General features: G+C 40.8%; 1 protein-coding gene across 1 annotated transcript in view; it reads right to left on the reverse strand.

Annotated features, from left to right (window-relative positions):
* nom1 (nucleolar protein with MIF4G domain 1) overlaps window positions 1-21,428 on the reverse strand; it is a 74,174-nt gene that overhangs the window by 20,670 nt on the left and 32,076 nt on the right. Inside the window, exons 4-5 of the mRNA XM_073054881.1 lie at window positions 20,393-20,716; window positions 13,591-13,701 (exon numbers count right to left, since the gene is read on the reverse strand). Coding sequence (XP_072910982.1) covers window positions 13,591-13,701; window positions 20,393-20,716 — 435 coding nt within the window. The remainder of the gene's footprint in view (window positions 1-13,590; window positions 13,702-20,392; window positions 20,717-21,428) is intronic.

The raw sequence follows: 21,428 nt of genomic DNA on the forward strand, positions 1-21,428 counted from the left end.
TATTTACCACAGTCAGAGCAAAAGAGGGAATAGCTGAGATAATGGAAAGGCTACAATATTGATCCTGAAAATGTACAGTGGTGCTAGAAAGTTTGTGAATCCTGTGATCCTCCGGGGTAATGCCTTCTACAAAAGCTATTTGGAGTCAGGTGTCCCAATCAATGAGATGAGATTGGACATGTGGATTGTAGAGGTGCCTTGCCCTATAAAAAGACACAAAGTCTGGTTACTGACAGAGCCTGCTCTTCTCAAGAAAGATCTGTTTTTGTGTGCCATGCTTCATCAAAGCAATTTTCAGAGGACCTCAGAAGAATTGTAGAGATTTATGAAGCTGGGAAAGGCTACAAAAGCATTTCTAAAGACCCGAGTGTTCATCAGTCCACAGTAAGAGAAATTGTCTACAAATGGAGGAAATTCAGTACTGTTGCTACTTTTGTTTGGCATCCTGCAAAGATCACACCAAGAGCACAATATGCAATGCTGAAACAGGTGAGAAAGAACCCAAGGGTAACAGCAAAAGACCTGCAGAAATCTCTAGAACCTGCTGAAGTCTCTGTTCATGTGTCCACTATGAGAAAAACACTGAACAAAAATGGTGCTTATGGAAGGACACCAGAGGAAACCACTGCTCTCTAAAACAAAACATTGCTGCATGTTTCAAGTTTGCAAAAGACTACCTGGATGTTCTATAAACACTTCTGAAACAATGCTCTGTGGACAGATGAGACAAAAATTGAACTTTCTGGCAGAAATGCACATTGCTATGTTTGGAGGGGAAAAGGCACTGCATACCAACACCAAAACCTCATCCCAACTGTGAAGCATGGTGGAAGGAGTATCCTGGTTTGCAGGTGCTTTGCTGTCTCAGGGCCCGGACAGCTCACAATCCTTGCGGGAACAATGAATTCAAAATTGTATCAAGACATCTACAGGAGAATGTCAGGGTAGCTGTCACCTGAAGCTTAATAGAAGTTGGATAATGCAACAAGACAATGATCTGAAAGATATGTGCAAATTAACAGAATGGTTTAAAAAATAAGAAAATTTGTGTTTTGGAATGGCTGAGTCAAAGTCCTGACCTTAATCCTATAGAAATGTTGTGGAAGAAACTGAAGCAAGCAGTTCACGTAAGGAAGTGCACCAACATCCCAGAGGTGAAGCAGTTATGTAAAGAGGAATAGTCTAAGATTCCTCCAAGCCGATGTGCAAGACTGATCAACAGTTACCAGAAATGTTTGGCTGAAGTTATTGCTGTACAAGGGGGTCACGCCAGTTACTGAAAGCAAAGGTTCACATACCTTTTCAACAAATGCATGTAATATTGGATTATTTTTCTCAAAAAATAAATCATCCCAGGATGAGGCTTTCCTTTCCAGGACATCTCAAATGTCCTCTTTCTTTAAGAATCGTGGTTTCCATTCTGCCATCATCAATGATGCCCTCACCCGCATCTCCTCCATTTCCCGCACTTCGGCCCTCACCCCATCCTCTCGTCACCACAACAGGGACCGTGTTCCCCTTGTCCTACCACCCCACCAGTCTCCGGATCCAGCATATTATCCTCCGCAACTTCTGCCACCTTCAACAGGACCCCACCACTAAGCACATCTTTCCCTCTCTATCCCTCTCCGCTTTCCGCAGGGATCAATCCCTCTGCGACTGCCTGGTCCACACGTCCCTCCCCACAGATCTCCCACCTGGCACTTATCCCTGCAAGCTTAAGTGCTACACCTGTCTCTACACCTCCTCTCTTACCACCATTCAGGGCCCAAACAGTTCTTCCAGGTGAGGCAACACTTCACTTGTGAGTCTGTTGGGGTAATCTATTGCATCCAGTGCTCTCGGTGCGGCCTCCTCTACATCGGTGAGACCCGACGCAGATTGGGGGACCGCTTTGTTGAGCACCTCCGCTCTGTCCACCAAAACAAACAGGATCTCCCGGTTGCCACCCACTTCAACTCTCCTTCACATTCCCATTCGGATATGTCCATACATGGCCTCCTCTACTGTCATGATGAGGAGCAACACCTCATATACCGTCTGGGTAGTCTCCAGCCCCTTGGTATGAACATCAAATTCTTCAACTTCCGGTAATTCCCTCCCTCTCCCTCCCCTATCCCACTTCCACTCTGCCTCCTCATCTAGCTGCCCATCACCTCTCTCATGATTCTGCCTTCTTCTACTACCCATAGTGCTTTCCCCTTACATTCCTTCTTCACCTCTCCTGCCTATCCCCTCCCTCACCCCTTGATCTTTCCTCTGATTGGTTTCTCACCTGCACTTTCCCCTCCCCCCACCTTCTTTATAGGGCTCCTGCCCCCTCCTTCTTCAGTCCTGACGAAGGGTCTCGGCCCGAAACGTTGACAGTGCTTCTCCCTATAGATGATGCCTGGCTTGCTGTGTTCCACCAGCATTTTGTGTGGGTTGTTTGAATTTCCAGCATCTGCAGATTTCCTTGTGTTTGCTCTTTAAATCAACAGGTATAATGTTTTATGTGTTATTTTATTTAATTGAGATTTCTTTTTCTAGTTTTAGGACTTACATGAAGATATGATCAAATTTCAGATCATACTTAAGCAGAAATAGAGAACATTCTACAGGGCTTACAAACTTTCTAGCACCACTGTACTAAAAGGCCAAGTGTACTAGGTTGGGACAGCATGCTTCCTCAGATAGTGAGAGAGGCATGGATCAGAATTACAGAGATTCTGGTCACAATCTTACAGTTCTCCTAACAGATTAGTGTAATGCCAGAAAACTGAAAAACTGAAAAGGTGTAACCTTCTGCAACAAAAGTATCCACTGGCTAACCAGTTTAACATTCATTTTAGCAAATACGAATTTCTGAGTACTTGAATATAGAAATATTAGATTTCAGGATAGTTTGACAAAACAAGTTTAAAAAAAACAAATTGCAGATTTTTTTGAGAGGCATGGTGTTACATTAAACCTCTTCAAAGCATGCCAATATGGTTTGGGTGCTGACAGAATATTGCATGTAGATCTGGTCATTGCTTTAGAGGAAGGAGGTGAAGGCCCTGGAGACCTGGAAAGTGCACTGATAAAAAAAAGAGTAGAATGCTCCTTGCGATGGGTGACTTCAAATTCTTTTGTACAGTAAGCACTACACTGCTTAAGACACACTTGTTAAAAGGTGGATTGACTGAAGTAGAAGACAACAGAAAGAACTGCTCCCATTCAGTGAGAACCTGTGATCTGTGATTCAGTATCTAAAAGGACAGTAGAAGGAGATTTAATTGCTACTTTTAAAAGGAATTGGATGTATATTTGAGGGAGGAAAAAGTGTCAAGACAAGAAAAGAGCAGGGGACCAGGACTCAGAGTGCTCCCACACAGAGCTGATGTGATGGGCCAAATGGCTACATTCCATGTTGTAATGATTTTATGATTTTAATTTAAAATGTTGTAATGAGTAATTGTCCTTAACCAAAGAATAATGGCATCTAAAATAATTTTTGGCATCTATTCACTAAGTCCCACTCTCTGGGCATCTGCCATAGAATTGACTCAATCTATGTTCGTAATGGTCACTACATACAAAAGATACTTATGATGCATTTATAATGATTCTAACATATGTTAATTCATTAGCTTTAGTTGCCAAAAATAATTTCTCATTTTCAAATGTCTCCTCCTTTTCCATATTTCACCCTAGGAAAAATTCTTCCCATTTACACTGAAATCTAAAATATTTGGCACCTTTTTTTTCCTTACATTACTTTTTAAATAATGTTCCCTCGCATTACACAGATCTGCCTCAGCAAAATACAGTTGGGTTGCATTAGTAGACACCAGATGTTCAGATGTTTCATAGAACCAAATATTCCATTTTACTTAAAACTGAAATAATAAAGTTGGAGGAAAAAGAAACATCAGGTTAAATAATGTTTATTTTTCAGCCCATAAAGCAAAATTTGCCTGGAAGTAGAGAAGCTATAAAACACATATCATCTGAAGTGTTCTTATAATGATCCCTTTTAACTGTCAAGTAAACAGACAGATTTACAGTCTGGATATAAAAACAAATTCACTTTTCAAACATAGTAACATTAACCTTTTCATCAGCGTAACGTAGAGTTATAGTTCAACAAAATTTTGTGCTTGTGTTTTCTGCTTCTGTGGATCTTTCAACACCGTGTACATATCTAGAAGAGTAGATGAGGGCCAACAAAACCATTCCATTGTTTAGTCACACAGCATTATTATCCTTGATGAATAATGATGCATTAAATACTTAATGCTTCTCAAAATGATTTGTTCCATAGCTAGTGACTTGTCATGTTCTAATGGTGATAATTTCCACATCCAAGCAATATTATAACCATAATCAAATTCATACAATCAATAATTTCTTCTGCTACTTAATCACTTAATGGGGAGCCTCTCCCAAAACTTACACCTTCACATTGCTTTGTATTAATCATAATTGAACATCTTTTTGCTAATTTTCCTGAAACCTCATTCCCTATTTTAGAATGAATCACATCCCCACTTTATATTTTCTCCAAAGCGTGTTCATCTCCCCATCTCCAAGATCAGATCTATACATAGTATGAAAGATGAACAAAGGTACTAACATAAACAATTACTCAAAAAAGCCTTACAGCACATTAGTCACTAATTAGCATCACAATTAAAGTCAAATTTCACTGCTCCCTGTGTATCCTCATCTGCTGGGAGAGGATAAATTGATGCTAATGGGAAAAAAATACGAAAATCAGCAATCGGGATCTGCAATTCTATTATGTACTCTAGAGTGAGGCCCTCCATTGGTTGGGGTTGACCATGGATGCTGCGTCCTAGCTGTCTACTTAATAAGCAACCCAGGGTAGTATAATATGGAGAGTAAGCTGTTGCCCATGCAGTTTCACACCAGCGGCGCCACAGGAGTTACCAGTTAGCATTGAACTCAACATAGGACTGCCTTAGGGACTCCAGCTGCAGATTTTCCGTTGGAGAAGACTTCAGTAGTAAACCCCATGAGAGGGGGTAGCTACAAGGCAGCAGGAGGTTTGAGATTATTGATTTCCTTCTCCTAGGGGAGGTGCCACCCACGGCTGACTAGCCCCATCTGTACTTTAGATACTCAGTGCTACAATCAAGAATATTATAAATGAAAAACTCATCCTTTCAGATGGGTGATATGAGAATTTCGGTCTGGATATATTTTGGAGTAGAATACTATAACTCATGCAATACTTCTCTGCAAATGGTTTACAGGACAGTGTGGAGATGGATCTGTTGTCAGTCATGAAATAAAGGTATCAATATGACTTTGTGATAATAGATTGTGAGATAGAAGTTCAATGTGGGGTATGAACCGAAGTTCTAGATAAGCTTTTTCATATAGGGAGTACTGTATTCATATCAATGATGCCTTTTCAGCATTCAATGTTAATAAAACCATCTTACTACATAAAATACTTAATTATTATTTTAAGGACAGAAAAATTCTATGCCGAATCCTTATTTATACTTTTACTCGAAAGATTTGAGTGACTCACCTACATTTAATCTTTTCAAACATTTAGCATAACATGGGCCCGATTTCACATTACCATTAACTCTCGAATACGTAGTCAGGGTTGAAGCTGGTCTTTATATTGCACAGCACTAATTTTGTGCAGTGAGCTTTTGTTTGAAATGAATGTGAATGAGTGCTGAGGGCTATGTGGGAGAGAGGGATTAGATTGATCATGGAGTAGGTTAAAAGTAGGCACAATACCTTGGGCTGAAGGACCTATGCTTTGCTAGTCTGTTCTATGTGACCTCTTTTCCTGTCATTTGCATATAAATTCAAGACATAGATAAATAGGACCTATTTGGTGGTTGAGCCTATTCAACCATTCAACAGGCTCATGGCTGATCATTCAAACTCAGTATTTTGTTCCAGCTTCTTCCTCATCATCTTTGATCCCACTAACCTTAAGAACACTATCCAACTCAATGAATATATCTACTGGGGAATTTTGTGAGCTACTCAGTAAGAAACTCAGCTGAGTTTTTTGCCTCTCTCTAGTCAAATTGGTTGATGTGGGGACTTTTCATTGAAAATGGATAACATTAAACTACCACCTAATCACTCAGTTTGCTAAGGCATTCTTGCTGTACTCAATTTGTATGACAGTAATCACCTCCCAAAACACTGGAATGGTACAACTATCAGATAAATTTGCAAGTGGTTGTGATGAAATGGCAAAAATAATCCACATGCTAGCTCTTGTTCCATTTCTTCCCTTCACCTTCTGTGGGAGGAGCTAAAGATGGCACCAGAGGGTGACTTCTCTCAGTACTTCTGCAGAACAGTTTAAAATTCTCTCTAATGTCTGTTCTTTCCTTTGCAAGTTGGCTGGAGTCCTGTTGGAGTCTGTGACCTACAGCTGCATTCAAACAGTGGTGGGTTCTGCGGATTCCTGCTCTTGGAGCTTGCTGAGCAGCCTAGTATTTTTGATATAGAAACACAGAAAACCTACAGCACAATACAGGCCCTTCAGCCCACAAAGCTGTGCCGAACATGTCTCTACCTTAGAAATTACCCATAGCCCTCTATTTTCCTGAGCTCCATGTACCTGTCCAGGAGTCTCTTAAAAGCCCCTATTGTTTCCTCCTCTACCACCGTTGCCGGCAGTCCGTTCCACGTACTCATCACTCTCTGTGTAAAAAACACCCCTGACATCTCCTCTGTACAGACTTCCAAGCACCTTAAAACTGTGCCCTCTTGTGCTAGCCATTCTAGCCCTGAGAAAAAAAGCTCCCGGCTATTCACATGATCAATGTCTCTCATCATCTTATACACCTCTATCAGGTTACCTCTCATCCTCCACTGCTCCAAGGAAAAAAGGCCGAGTTCACTTTTCTAATAAGGCATGCTCCCCAATCCAGGCAACATTCTCGTAAATTTCCTCTGCACCCTTTCTATGGTTTCTACATGCTTCCTGTAGTGAGGCGATCAGAACTGAGCAAGTACTCCAAGTGGAGTCTGACCAGGGTTCTATATAGCTGCAACATTACCTCTCAGCTCCTAAACTCAATCCCATTACTGATGAAGGCCAATGCACCGTATGCCTTCTTAACCACAGAATCAACCTGTGCAGCTGCTTTGAGTGTCCTATGGACTCAGACCCCAAGATCCCTCTGATCCTCCACACTGTCAAGAGTCTTACCATTAGTACTATATTCTGCCATCATATTTGACCTACCAAAATGAACCACCTCACACTTACGAACTCCATCTGCCACTTCTCAGCCCAGTTTTGCATCCTATCGATGTCCCACTGTAAACTCTGACAGCCCTCTACACTATCCACAACACCCCCAACCTTTGTGTCATCAGCAAATTTATGAACCCATCCCCCCACTTCTTCATCCAGGTCATTTATAAAAATGAAGAGCAGGGGTCCCAGAACAGATCCCTGCGGCACTCCACTGGTAACCGACCTCCATGCAGAATATGACCTGTCTACAACCACTCTTTGCCTTCTGTGGGCAAGCCAGTTCTGGATCCAAGGAGTGGTCTGGAAGACAGGCACCTTTGGGGTGTGGTCCTGCAGACAAACTGTTCCACGGCGGTGTCGCCGACTTGAGCACCGTGGAAGATCAGAACATTGGGAGAGCAGTGTATGCTGCTGTTGAAGTAAGTGACTCTGCAGACTGCAACATCAAAACAGCAAGCTGTTGGTATCCCTGTCGCTTTGGCAGGAGCAATACATCTCTCTCCCTTGATTATGCCTGTGAGATGGACTTTACATCATGGTCTCATTGGGCATTTTGTTATTGCTTGCATGGCGGGTGGTGGGGAGAGATGATGCTTTTTGCTGAGGCACAGGGTGGGAGGGGGAAGATTGATGCTTTGTTGCTTCTTGTGCGGGTGGGGATTTTGAGGTTCTAACCTTTCTGCCATTCATTCTTTGTAGTTTTCTTCTGTTTTGTGAATGTCTGCAGAGAGTAAGAATTTCAGGCTGCATACTGTGTACATTCTCTGATATTGGACAGAACCACTGAACCTTTTTATATTGGCCATCTTGCTTTTATCCTTCAGTCCAGATCGAGGGACTATCCAAACTGCTGATTGTCCATTTACCTTCACTGACACTGCCTGAGTTTCTGAGTTCCTCCAGCATCGTTTATTGATACTGGAAGACATTAACAGTTCTCGAATTATACTGAGCCAAAAAAATGATAAAATTGCAGGGCATTTGTAAGAACCACGAAGAACACTAGTCCTAGATAAGACAAGAAAATGGGTTCGAATTAATTCAGAATTAAATAACATGTAGCTGGGATTTGGAGTCTGCCAAGCGGAGGAATAGCGGCGTGTTTTAAAGAGAGCTGGCTGTGAGGCCCATCAAATATATAATGCCTGATAACAGGGTGGAGATTGATCCAGCTGAACTACCAGAGGTACAAGTACCATACAATTGATCAAGAAGGAAGCAATAAGAGCTGAGAATAACATAAGAAAGAATCACGCAAGGCCATTTGGCCCCTTGCATCAGAACTGCCATTTAGTAATATCATGGCTGATCTTTCAACTGCACTACATCTCTGCACTAATCAATTTCCTTAATGTCCATTGACCTCAGTCTTACTTACACCGGGTGACTGAGCCTCTACAGATCTGCTGAGTAGAGACATACAAAGATTCATCACCTCAGGGTGAAGAAATTTCTTCTCACCCCTGTCCCAAATGGCAAACATGCTGTTTTGAAACTGGAGTTCTCGAGTTCCAGTCAAGAGGAAATATCAGTTGTTCACATACCAATCTACCACTGAGAAGACATTGTCTTGATTAATCAGATCTTTTCTAATTCTTCTGAAAATAGACCCATTCTGGTGAATTCCACTCACTTTCTCTATCAGAAGTATGTCCTTCCTTGGGTAGGGAGGTTAATCTTTTGCATAATATTCCAGATGCAACTTCACCAACACTTAGGAATTCTCTACACTTGAAGCCTCTTGTCATAAGCATGTATGGAAACACAGATAAGTGAAGTTCACCTACACTAGCAGGAGGATCATGACAAAGCACCATGGAAAACAAATGAGAAGGAAACTCAATACACGTTTTAAACAGCAATATAAAGACACAAGAGATTCTGCAGAATCTGGAATTCTTTAGTAACACAGAAAATACTGGAGAAGCTCAGCAGTCAGGCAACATCTATGGAGGGAAATAAACAGTCAACATTTCAGTCTGAGTCCCTTCCAGGTTTGGAAAGAAAGGGCAGAAGTCAGAATAAGAAGGTGGGGGAAGAGGAGGAGTACATTCTGGCAGTGATAGGTAAGACCAGAAGGGAGGGGAAGGTGGAGAGGTGGAATGATGCGAGAAACTGGGAGGTGATAGGTGGAAGAGGTAAACTGCAATTAATATTGCAAGTAGTCTCACGAATAACATTTGAGATCAATGTCGACAGTGAACAAACATTCTAATGTCAGAATCAATGCTGAAAATTGTTAATATTTATTTACACCGATAGACATGTCGAGAATCAATTCTTTTTATGACATATTTCATCAAGCAATCGGTTGAGTCTGATCTATGAGATTGCCAAATTTATGTGGAGCATGCAACACTGCCACCTAGTGGCATCACATCAGCAAGCATCTTTCAGGAGCTTGCCACTTGTTTTAACATAATGCCAACAGTTCATCTACAAACATGAAGGCCCGCTGAATATTGACTGAGAATTAGTAGCTCATTTAAAATGTCTGGAGGTGGAGGGGACATGTTGCAGACTAGTTCAAAGACATTCAAGTAAAGAAACTTCAAAGACAATTACATTCGGAAGAGATGTTCAGTAAGTGAAATTTATTTTATCAGACACAATTTTTTCTTCCTAGATGCAGAGCAAGAAGTTCAATGTGTGAGAGAAAATGTGTGGGTCTTATGAAATGAAGATCGGACGTAACTGTATTTCTTAAAGATGGAACTATTTGTCCAAACTCAACCATCTCCACTTCTAGTCACTTTTGCCATTTGTGATTCTTGACAACTCCTGTCAGTCACAATTTTGTGACTTCCAATCCTACCTGAGCGATTTCTGAACAATATCTAGGTGGCTCTGTGAATTGTTAAGGGAGCATTGCAATGTGAGTGCTGTCTTGCAGATCACCAGAAGCTGTAGGTACATACTCTCAAAGTATTTAAGAGCTATTTAAATGAGTAAACTGAACATAATGACACAGAATGTTACAGGGGTGGCTAAATGATGGCAGATAGGATTAGTGTTGATAGGAATGTGATGGCTATATGATTGCACTGGACCAAAGGTCTCACTTCTTGCCTTGTGACTCTAACGCTTTGGAATATAGTGGATATGCAATTGGAAGTTCCGTAAGACTTAGAAGCAGAATTAGGCCATTCAGCCCAATGAGTCTGCTCCACAATCAATCATGGATAATTTCTTTAACCCCATTCTCCCACCTTCTCTCCATTGCTCCATAAGCAATCAATAACTTATTAACCTCCACAGCCCTTGTCAATGAATTCCAGATTTACAATCCTCTGCTTGAAGAAATTCCTATTCAGCTCTGTTTTAAAGGGATATCCTTTTATTCTGAGGCTGTGTGCAGGGATCTTAGACTCTCTTACTAATGGAAGCAGCCTCTTCATATCCACGCTATCCAGGTATTTCAGTATCCAGTAGGTTTCAATACAATATATTTCTCATACTTCTGAACTCCTTCGAGTACAAGCCCAGAGGCTCAAATGTTTCTTTGCACTCCTGGCATCATCCCTGTGAATCTAATTCTGGACCCTCTCTAGGGTTAGCACATCCTTCTTGAGAAGCAGGGTCCAAAATTTCTGACCAACACCTTGAAAAAATCTTCAGCAGTACAGTAATTCTTGCTTTAAAAAAAAATTTAGTTATACAGTGTTGAATAGGCCCTACCGGCCCTTCGAGCTGCACCACCTGAGCAACCCAACAATTTCGACTTAACCCAAATCTAATCATTGGACAATTTACAATGACCGATTAACGTACCCTGTACATCTTTAGACTGTGAGAGGAAACTGGAGTAACTGCGGAAAAGCCAAGCACTCCACAAGGAGGATGCTCTATACAGATGGTACTGGAATTGATATTGAATGCCCCAAGGTGTAATAGCGTCATGCTTAACTCTACACTACACTGGCACACTTTTATTTTATACTCTTGTCCTCGTGAAATACGGACTATTGCCTTCATTACTACTAAAGGTAGTGACGAATCAGCTTATAGGAGGAAGACTAGAAATCTGGCCGAGTGGTGCCACAACAACAACAACAACAACAACAACCTCTTACTCAATGTTAGCAAGCTGAATGTAGACTTCAGTTGAAGGAAACCAGAGGCCCATGAGCCAGACCACATTGGAGGATCAGAGGTGGAAAGGGTTAGCAATTTTAAACTCCTCAGTGTTATTATTTCCGAGGACCTGTCCTGGGCCCAGCACTAAAGTGCAATTACGAAGAAAGCATAGCAGCACCTCTAATTTTTAAAAAAATATATAAAAGGAATTAGTGGAGATTCAGCATGACATTTAAAACTTCAACAACTTCTATAGATGTGTGGCAGAGAGTACATTGACTGGCTGCATCACAACCTAGTATGGAAACACCAATGCCCTTGAACGGAAAATCCTACAGAACCTAGTCCACCACAGGTAAAGCCCGCCTCACCACTGAGCACAGGTACATGGAGCATTGTCACAGGAAAGCTCCATTGATCACCAGGGACCCCCATGAACATTGTCATGCTCACTTCTCACTGATGCCATCAGGAAGGTGGTACAGGAGCCACCAGGTTCAGGAACAGTTATTATCACTTAACCATCAGGCTCTTGAATACAAGGGGATAACTTCACTCTTAATTTTATTACTTTTATTTTTGTATTGAATTTGCAGTTTCTTTTGTACATTGGTTGAAAGGCCAAGTTGGTGCAGTCTGATTCCATTATGGATTTACTGAGCATGCCCACAAGAAAATGAATGTCAGGGTTGTATATCATGACATGTATGTACTGTGATAATAAATTTACTTTGAACTTTCAGCATAACCTGCAAGTTAACCTTGAGAGAATTCTGAACTTGGACTCAAGTTCCTTTGCATCTACGACTTGTGAATTCTCTTCCCATTTAAAATATAATCTACACCTTCATTCTTCCTATCAAAGTGCATAGTCCCAAACTTCCCTCCACTATATTCCATCTGCCACTTCTCTGCTTACTCTCCCAACGTGCCAAAGTCCTTCTGCAGACTCCCTGCCCCTGTGACACTACCTATCTTTGTATCACCTGCAAAGCTAGCCACAGCGCTGTTAGTTCCTTCATCCAGATCATTAATGTATAAAGTGAAAAGTTGTGGTTGCAATGCTGACCTTTGTGGATCTGTACTGGTAATTGGTAACCTCTTTATATCTCTCTGACGTCTGCCCATTGTACAATCTTCAATCCATTCCGTTAACGTCATGGACTCCTATCTTTTTCAGCAGCCCTGTGTGTGACACTTTATCAAGGGCCTTTTGAAATCCAAGTAAATTACATTCATCAAACCTTCATCTAACCTGCTTGTTACATTCTTCTAATAGATTTGCCAGGCAAGGTCATCCCTTAGGCAAACCTGCTGACTGTCTTATTTATCATTATTTTATTATTTGTCTTATTATACTTCTGAGTATTCTAAAATTTCATCCTTAATGGACTCTAAAATCACCAGAATCAGGCTAACCAGTTTATAATTTCCTGTTTTTCCTCTCTTCCTTCTTAATCAGCGGTGTCATATTTGTGATTATTCAGTCTTTTGGGACCCTGACTCCTGTGATTCTTGAAAGATCACTACTAATGCCTTCACAATCTCTTCAACTACCTCTCAAAACTCTGTGGGGTAGCCCATCTACTCCAGGTGACTCACCTACCTTCAGACCTTTGCTTCCCCAGCACCTTCTGCCCAGTAATCCAGTACACTCACCTCTGCCCCTCAATTCTCTTTCAAGGTATCCAATGATCACTCTCTTATCCTTTATGTATTCACAAAAACTTCTGCAATCTTTATATTTTATTGACTAGTTTATCCTTATATTTCATCTTTCCCTTCCTTGTAGCTTTTTCAGTTGCCCTCTGTCGGCTTTTGAAGTCATCCTAATCCTCTGGCTTCCCTCAAATATTTGCCATATTGTATGCCTTCTCTCTAGCTCATCACATAATTTTATACAATGTTGAAATTCTGAACAGATCAGATGTTGTCTATGTCAGGAAACAGAATTTCTGATGCTAGGCAAGATGCTGATAATGGCACTTCTCGTGTTAAATGAAAATAATTGTAAAACAACCAGTGTTGTGCATCAGTGAAGCAGCCTGACAACAAAGATTTGGGAAGTTTCTCAGAGATTGAGAAAAATGTTGTTAAGATGGAGATAGTGAACAGGTTTTGAAAGATAAGTGGAGGAAGTGCCAAATGAAAATACCCAGACTATGATTCGTTATATTCAAATCAGTAAACCTCAATTAGGGAAAAGTCCTAGCATTCTTCCACTTGTTTGAAGTATGAATTTATTTTCTGTACTTGTTTTAAAAATATTGTTGCATTACCAGGCTCCTGTGCAGTTTTCGAAATCTTTCCACTGGTTCAGGATCATAGCCTGGAATTTTTCTCATATCATTATTCTTCAATGCCAACAAGATTTCCAGCATAAAGCAAATCTAGAAAAAGAAAATGAGTTGCAATGTAAATTGGTAAGACTATTCTGGTTCATTTGGCTGATCCTAAAGCACAATACACAGAGAGAAAAAAACATTACTCACAGTCCAACCACTTTCACTATTAAATACTTGGCAATGCTGCTGGTATTATCTGCTTCATTTGCCATTCCGGATAATCCATTGAAAATATTCATGGTACCACTGATGAAATGAGCTGGATTTCATTGCAGTCCAACTCATTATCATTATGATAGTTTTGGCTCTCTTCACAAATGCTGTCTGACTGCTGAGTACTTCCAGCTAATCCAACTTTTATTTACTCCTGATGTTGTCTACGTGGGTTTTAGTAATGCTTTTGAAAAGGTTATTTACTGGTAGGTCAGAAAATTAAAAGCCCACAGAATCCAATGGGGGTTGGTAAAATGTATGACAGAAAAGTTGTAACTGCACTGTGCAGGGTGACGAGGATATTCACAGGGACGCTGAACTGGAAAAGGTTAGCAATCGGAAAGTTCTGATTGAAACCAAGAAGCAGAGTTATACAGCATGGAAGTTGGCCTTTCAGCCCAACTCATCCAGAATGACCAAGAGGTCTAGAAAATCTTTTCTTGTCTGCCTGCATTTGCCCTATATCCCACTGAGCCATTTATATCAATGTAGCTGTCTAAATATGTTTCAAACACAGTAATATTACCCACCTCTACAGCTTCTTAGGGCAGCTTGTTGTGTAGACCTACCACCCTGTGTGAAAAATGGACAGGTTTCACTCTCTGTATGGTAGGTTCTTTTTAAATCTTTCCCTTCTCATCTTAAATCTGTTCTGTAGGTTTTCACTCCCCTACCCTGGAAATAGACCGAATATCCACCTTAACTTTGCTCATGATTTTGTAAATCTCTGCGAGATCCCCCCTCAGGCTCCCATGCTCCAGGGCAAAGAGGCACAGGCTGTCTTGCGTCTCTTTGTTACTGAAGCCCTCCAGTATCAGAACCATCCCAGTGAATCTTTTATGCACCCTTTCCAGCTTAATGACATCCTTCCTATAGCTGGGTGACCAGAGCTGTCCAAGTGTGGTCTTACCAGTTACAACAGGTACTCTTGTACTCAGTGCCCAGATTAATGAAGGCAGGTGTGCCTAATGCTACCTTCACCACTGTCTACCTATGTTGCCATTTTCAAGAGCTAAAAAGCCTGCAACCCTTGGTCTATAAACACTCTACAGGTGAGGCTGAAGGAGATATAACTGAGGTGCATAAAATTATGGGGAGCCTAGGAAACAAAGATAATTGGGATCAAATGTCTTAAGCAAAGCAATCCAAAGCAAGCACCAGAATCATTTAGCATAGAAAACAGCCCTTCAATCACTATGTCCATGCTAACCATCAAGTACATATCAATGCTACCCCAATTTACTACAACTTGGTTCATTGTCTTCTATATAGGTAGTCCCCGAGTTATGAACGTCCGACTTATGGACAACTTGTATTTATGAACTGAGGAAGGAGAAAGCCATCCGCCATTTTAATTTGCATCGCAACACCATTTGCCATTTTAAGTTGTTGCCATTGACACTGTGTTGAGTGTTTAACTTCGTATTTGGCTTAAATTTTTCTTAGTAAGATTCACCCTGACCCCACCCCACCCCGTTCCAGTCGGCTGGTGGCGCCGAGAGATCAGTGCTGGGCTCGAGAATGGGGGTTCCCGAGTTCGATCTAGTGACAGACCGCTCCCGTGCCGGGTTGATGTCGATCCAGTGACTCCCGTACCATCCATGCCGGGTTGATGTCGAGCTCGCAACTCGACCTAGTAAAAAAAAACACTACCACCTCCAGTTTAAATTCCCACGCGGAATATTGTGGAGGATCAAATACCCAAATCCAGCACAGAGCCCACTTGTTCCATTTAGCCTTTCTCAGTGCGGTGGAGTTTAGGACCAGGGGAATTCAGTGCGGTGGTCCTTAGGACCCAGCAGACCTCATGAGCCGCAGTGTTTCTGTTCCGTTGACGGGAAGCGATCACGATTGAAAATAAAGTGGAAATAATAAAGCGTTTGGAAAGAGGTGGAACACCAACGGTCATTGGAAATGCGTTAGGCTACAGTAGGTCAACGATCGGAACAATTTTAAAGGATACGGATAAAGTGAGAATGATGGAGCATGTGAAAGGCCCTGCCCCAATGAAAGCTACAATTATTACAAAGCAATGCAGTAGTTTAATTATTGGAATACATATGTTTCTTAAGTGTTTTATATGCATAGAAAGGTAAAATATATACTATATACTAAGAAAAACGTTTGACTAACTGACGCTAAATAATACCGGAAGTACTTGTTCCGACTTACGTACAAATCCGACTTAAAGACGGACTCAGGAACGGGAACTCGTACGTAACCTGGGGTCTGCCTGTACATTGGCAAATCAATACCTCATCTACATAATTTTTAATGCTCAGCCTCCTTCAACACCCACTCAGGCAGTGCATTCCAGACAGAAGGACAACAAATACAGTAGCTTTATGCAACATGGTTAAACCAAGTAATTTCAATCTTTTCGCTCTAATGTCAGTAGGGAAGTTACTAGAAAAAAACTGAAACAGCATTAATCTGCACTTGTTAAAGCAGGGATTAAATCAAAGATAGTCAGTGTGTCTACATTGGTTAGGCCACAGCTGGAGTACAGTGTTTCATTTTGGTCTCCATGTTACAGGAAGAGAATGACTGTATTGAAGGATTAGTGTTGGTGTTCTTCTGGTTCGGCGCAACATTGTGAGATGAATGGCCTGTTCCTGTGCTGTACTGTTCTGTGTTATATGTATAGGGCAGCATGCAGAGGAGATTCACCAAGATTCTTCAGCTAGGAGGGGACAGTGGAAAGGCTCTCTATTAGTTTTAAAAGAAACTAAAAGTGCTCCTTTGTTCAACTTCAGTGGCATGCAAACATTGCCCAGGATTTTCTGCAGGGTCTTTTGTTCACCTGCAGCCTCCAGTGTGCCCAGTTTGACTCCTATAATAGAGCCAGCCTTTCTAATTGGTTTATTGAGCCTGTTGGCATCACCCATGTTGATGCCATTGCCCCAACATAACACTGCATAGAAGATTGTGCTGGTGACAGCAGAGCATGTGAACGAGAGGCTTGCATACTCCAAAGAACCTCAGTCTCCTCAGGAAGTACAGGCAACTCTGGCTCCTCTTGAACATAGCCTCTGTTGGTGCTCCACTCAAGTCTGTCGTCCATGTGCACTCCCAGGTATTTGTAGGTCCTCACCATCAATAGTAACTGGGAGCAGTGCAGGCTTGGTCTTCCTAAAGTCTATCATTATCTTTTTTTTCTTACTGATGTTGAGCTGCAGATTATTCAGCTTGCACCATTTGACAAAGTCCTCCACCAGGGCCCTGTATTCATCCTCCCACCCTCCCTTTATACACCCAACTATTGCTGAGTCATCAAAGAATTTGATCACTGAATGAGTCACCACTGAGATGTGGCTCAGTGTTGTATCTAAAGTCTGAGGTATACAGGGTACATAGGAAGGGAGCCAATACAGTCCCCCAGGGGGGCCTAGTGCTGCTTATAGCCATGTCTGACACACAGCTCAGAAGCTGCACGAATTGTGGCCTACCAGTCAGGTAGTCCATTATCCAGGATACAATGGAACTGCATTGAACAAAGCTTTTCCCCCAGTATTGAAAGCAGTATGGTATTGAAGGTGTTTGAGAAATCAAGTAACATGAGCCCTGCTAATCCAAATGGGAGCAGGCTCTGTTCAGCAGATAGATGTCAGCATTGCTGACTCCAGTGTGCTCCTGGTAGGCAAACTGTAGGGTTTTGAGGGCTAACCTGACCAGGGGGTCGGAGGTGAGCCAGGACCGCATCTCTAGGGTCTTCATGATGTGTGAGGTCAGGGCCACTGGATGAAACTGGGAGACGGTGACGGGGTGAAGTAAAGGGAAATTGATTGGCGAAAGAAATAAAGGGCCAGAGAAGGGGGAATCTGATAGGAACGGACAGAAGACCATGAAGGAGAAGGGGAGGAGAACCAGATGGAGATGATGGGCAGGTAAGCGATAAGGTGAGAGGAGACAGGAATGGGGAATGGTGAAGGAGAGGAGGTGGGGCGCAGTTACCAGAAGTTCAAGACAAGGCAGGTGGAATATAAAGGCAAGATAGTCCATTTTGCATCAGAGGTAGGAAGACTAAAATTATGGGAGGCATGAACTGGGTAGATAGAGTCTTTTTGGCCGAGACTACAAATGTCAAATAGAAGGGGACATAACTAAGTTAAGAGGGGAAGTTAAATGGAGATCTGCAAGGTTGTGGAGTGCAGATCTAAGCACACAAAGCATGAACCATTGAAAATTAACATGTAATCAACAAGCAATCAAAATAAGCAAACACCAAAATGACTGCACTTGCTTGTAGGATAAACAGTAATTATAGCCATGTGTGGATTGCAATGTTAAAGACATTAAACATTACCAATGCCAGACATAAATGGGTTAATCCATGGTACAAGGACATTAGGAAAGAGATAAAGGCGACAAAGGTCAGTTACAACATTAGATAACACAGCAGCAGTAAGGGGTGGTGGTGGGGTGACATTTCCTCTAATCTGCATAGCAAAATTAATAGCCATAAATGTGAGTCAGTTGTTGAGGTATTTACTGTCAATCTAGCAGACTATGGTATCCCAAGAATATCCCCCCACTAAAGCCTGAATGAAAGCTCGATCATAAACTCTGAGGACTTGTCACTGGTCATTATCCTACTGAAACCTTTATTACAAGAAATCATGAGTACAGCAGTCAATTACCTGGAATCTGGTTGAGAAAGTTAGCACCTCGAAAATCTGTCTTCCTACAGAAGGAAGTATACACTTACAAGGCAGCGAGTATAAAGAGGATCACAAGGTTGATTCCTCTAATGGATTTGGAGTGGGGGAAGGGTTGGTTGTGGACCGAGATGAAAAAATATTTCTTCACATGAATCCAGCTCAGTACATCATGGGTAAAGCCCGCCCAAACATCTACATGAAACATTGCTGCATCCTTTATCATAGATCCTCACCATCCAGGTCATGCTCTTTTATCGCTCCTGCCATCAGGTAGAAGGTACAAGTGCCTCAGGACTCACACCACCAGATTCAAGAACAGTTACTTACTCTCAACAATGAGCCTCTTGAACAAGAGGATAACTACACTCAGCTATTGAGATGTTCCCACAGCTAAAGATCACATATTAAGGACCCTTTGTCTTGTTATTTCATGCTCTGGTTATTTATTGGTATTTATTTATATTTGCATTTGCACAGTTTCTTGTCTTCTATGCTCTATTTGCTCTTTCATTGATCCTGTTAAAAATAATCCTGATAATAAATTTTACATTGAACTTTGAAGAAATAGTAAATCTTGGGGAATTTTCTACAAGCACAGTTATTTTCAAGACCTTTGATGTTAGGGTAATTGCAGGACATTGGGATATTGCAGTACTGTAGGGAAAAGATTGGCCAAGATAATTTGAATAATGGGGTTGGCAATAGAACTAGAATTGGATTATAACTGTCACATGTACCAAAGAACAGTGAAATACTTGTCTTACAGATCAATTCATTACATAGTGTACTGAAGTAGTACACCATAAAACAGCAACAGGATGCAGAATAAAGTCTAACAGCTACAGCGAAAGTGCAGTGTAGGCTGACAATAAAGTGTAAGATCATAATTGGTAGACTGTTATGTCAAGAGTCCAACTTAGCATAGTAGTGAACCATTTAATAGTCTCATAACAGCAGGGTAGAAGACATTTATGCAGCCAAATAGCATACCTATGTTTTAAGCATATACAGTGGATTCTGGTTAATTGGGCCATCAGTTAATCAGACCAGATGCTTAATTGGGACACTATGTCGCTTAATTGGGATAGGAGATTGTTGTTGAACAGTTTTGAAATAGCATCAGTTGGGTATGTTTGTGTTCAAAGACCAGTTACTTTTTCATTGACAGTTGGCAAGAAATAAGCAGTAAGATAATTCAGAACTGATTTGCTCACAGCAATTTCACTACTTCAATAAGTTAAGAACTATGAAAAGTTAAGGTAGTCCATTATTTGCACTAGGTGTCTGCGCTGAGTTTTTTTTCCCCATTATAGCAATCAAAAGAACACTACAGTGTACACTGGATGAATTCTTCCATCCACAACTATGAGTTTTAGAGCACTGTAGTAGAATTGGTAGTGTTCTCATTTGTTCTGTATCTTATTTAAATACATAATATGTTACTCAGTGAAATGGTAGTTTGTCTTTTTAATATCTTTTAACCATTTCCATGAAATTTCACCTATTTGGGACAGTTGCTTAATTGGACCAAAATGTACTGGTCCCGATGTGTCCCAATTAACCAGAGTTCACTGCAATTCTTTTCATTCCAAGCAATTGAGATCAAATCTACTGTAGCTAAATGGAAAACTGAAGATCCTTCATTTTATCCCTGATCTGCATTAATGTCAATTATCATTTCCCCAATTTCTGATCAGTTTCTCAATGGTATAACTAAATTAGGAACTTAAAAAATGAAACTTCAAAGCTTGAAGTATACTTTAATTTCATAAATGTAGGTGTAATGCTCCTGTTAAATTTTTAAACCTATGTTAAGACTGCTAGTCCTTTAATGAACTATGAAAATTTGAAATCTTTCTTACCCTGGTCTGGTCATGAAACTGTCTCCCATCAGTATTAACTTTTCTTTGAGCTTCTAAGATAAATTCTTTCAATGCCACAGCATCATCTTTCCGAAGAGCAAATCCCACATGCTTCAATAAGAAAAGTGTTAGTTCAATGTCTTTCTCTTTAAAGCCATCTATAAGTTTTCTCAGAATATCAAACACTAACGTGGAATGTATTACGTGGAAGTTGTAAAAATGTGCAATCAAATTGATTAGATTATCAGATTCCTTCCCTTCACCAACATTTTTAGAATGTTCTTCAAATTTCTTCACCACTGCCTCCAAAACATGTGCTCCAACCTGTAAAACAAAAAGGCAACAATCTTGTACCTATAATTCTATTACAAATTACAGCTCAAAATTCATGATCATGTGGTGTAACCACCAAGTATTTAAATTAGACAATAATTGTTATCATAGAATAACACTACGCAAAGAATATTTTCAGGAGCAACAATGAACTAAGTGACCAATTTTAGATGTAGATTCAAGAACAAAGGATGCCAGGAGAACTGCTATATTTTCTTTGTTGATGTTACAGAATCTCTAATATCCACTTAAGGCTGCAAACAGGATCTAGACTGAAGACCTCATTTAAAAATATCGCGGTGTTTCAGTCCTGCATTGAGGTATTAGTGTAGGTCAGGGGTGGGGAAACTTTGAGAGCTTATGCCCAAATGGCATGAATTTAAAAAAAAATCTGTCACATGCCATGCTAATTTTGGGCAGAGATAATTTTTGATGAATTAGTAACAGTAATTATGGACTTTAAGGAAAAACGAGTCCTGTTGCTTATTTACATGCACACATTGTTTTACTATTTAAAAAAACTATAATGGATTCAGATGGAAATAAACGAAGCATTTTAGAAAACCTGTTCAAAATTTATTAATATTAACCTTTTAAGAAAACAATTGAAACTTAAAATTATTTCTAAACAGTAAGCAACACATACAACATGCTGGAGGAACTCAGCAATCAGGCAGCATCTATAGAAAAGAGTAAACTCACG

Source organism: Hemitrygon akajei, chromosome 8, assembly GCF_048418815.1.
Source record: "Hemitrygon akajei chromosome 8, sHemAka1.3, whole genome shotgun sequence".
Taxonomy (NCBI): Eukaryota; Metazoa; Chordata; class Chondrichthyes; order Myliobatiformes; family Dasyatidae; genus Hemitrygon; species Hemitrygon akajei.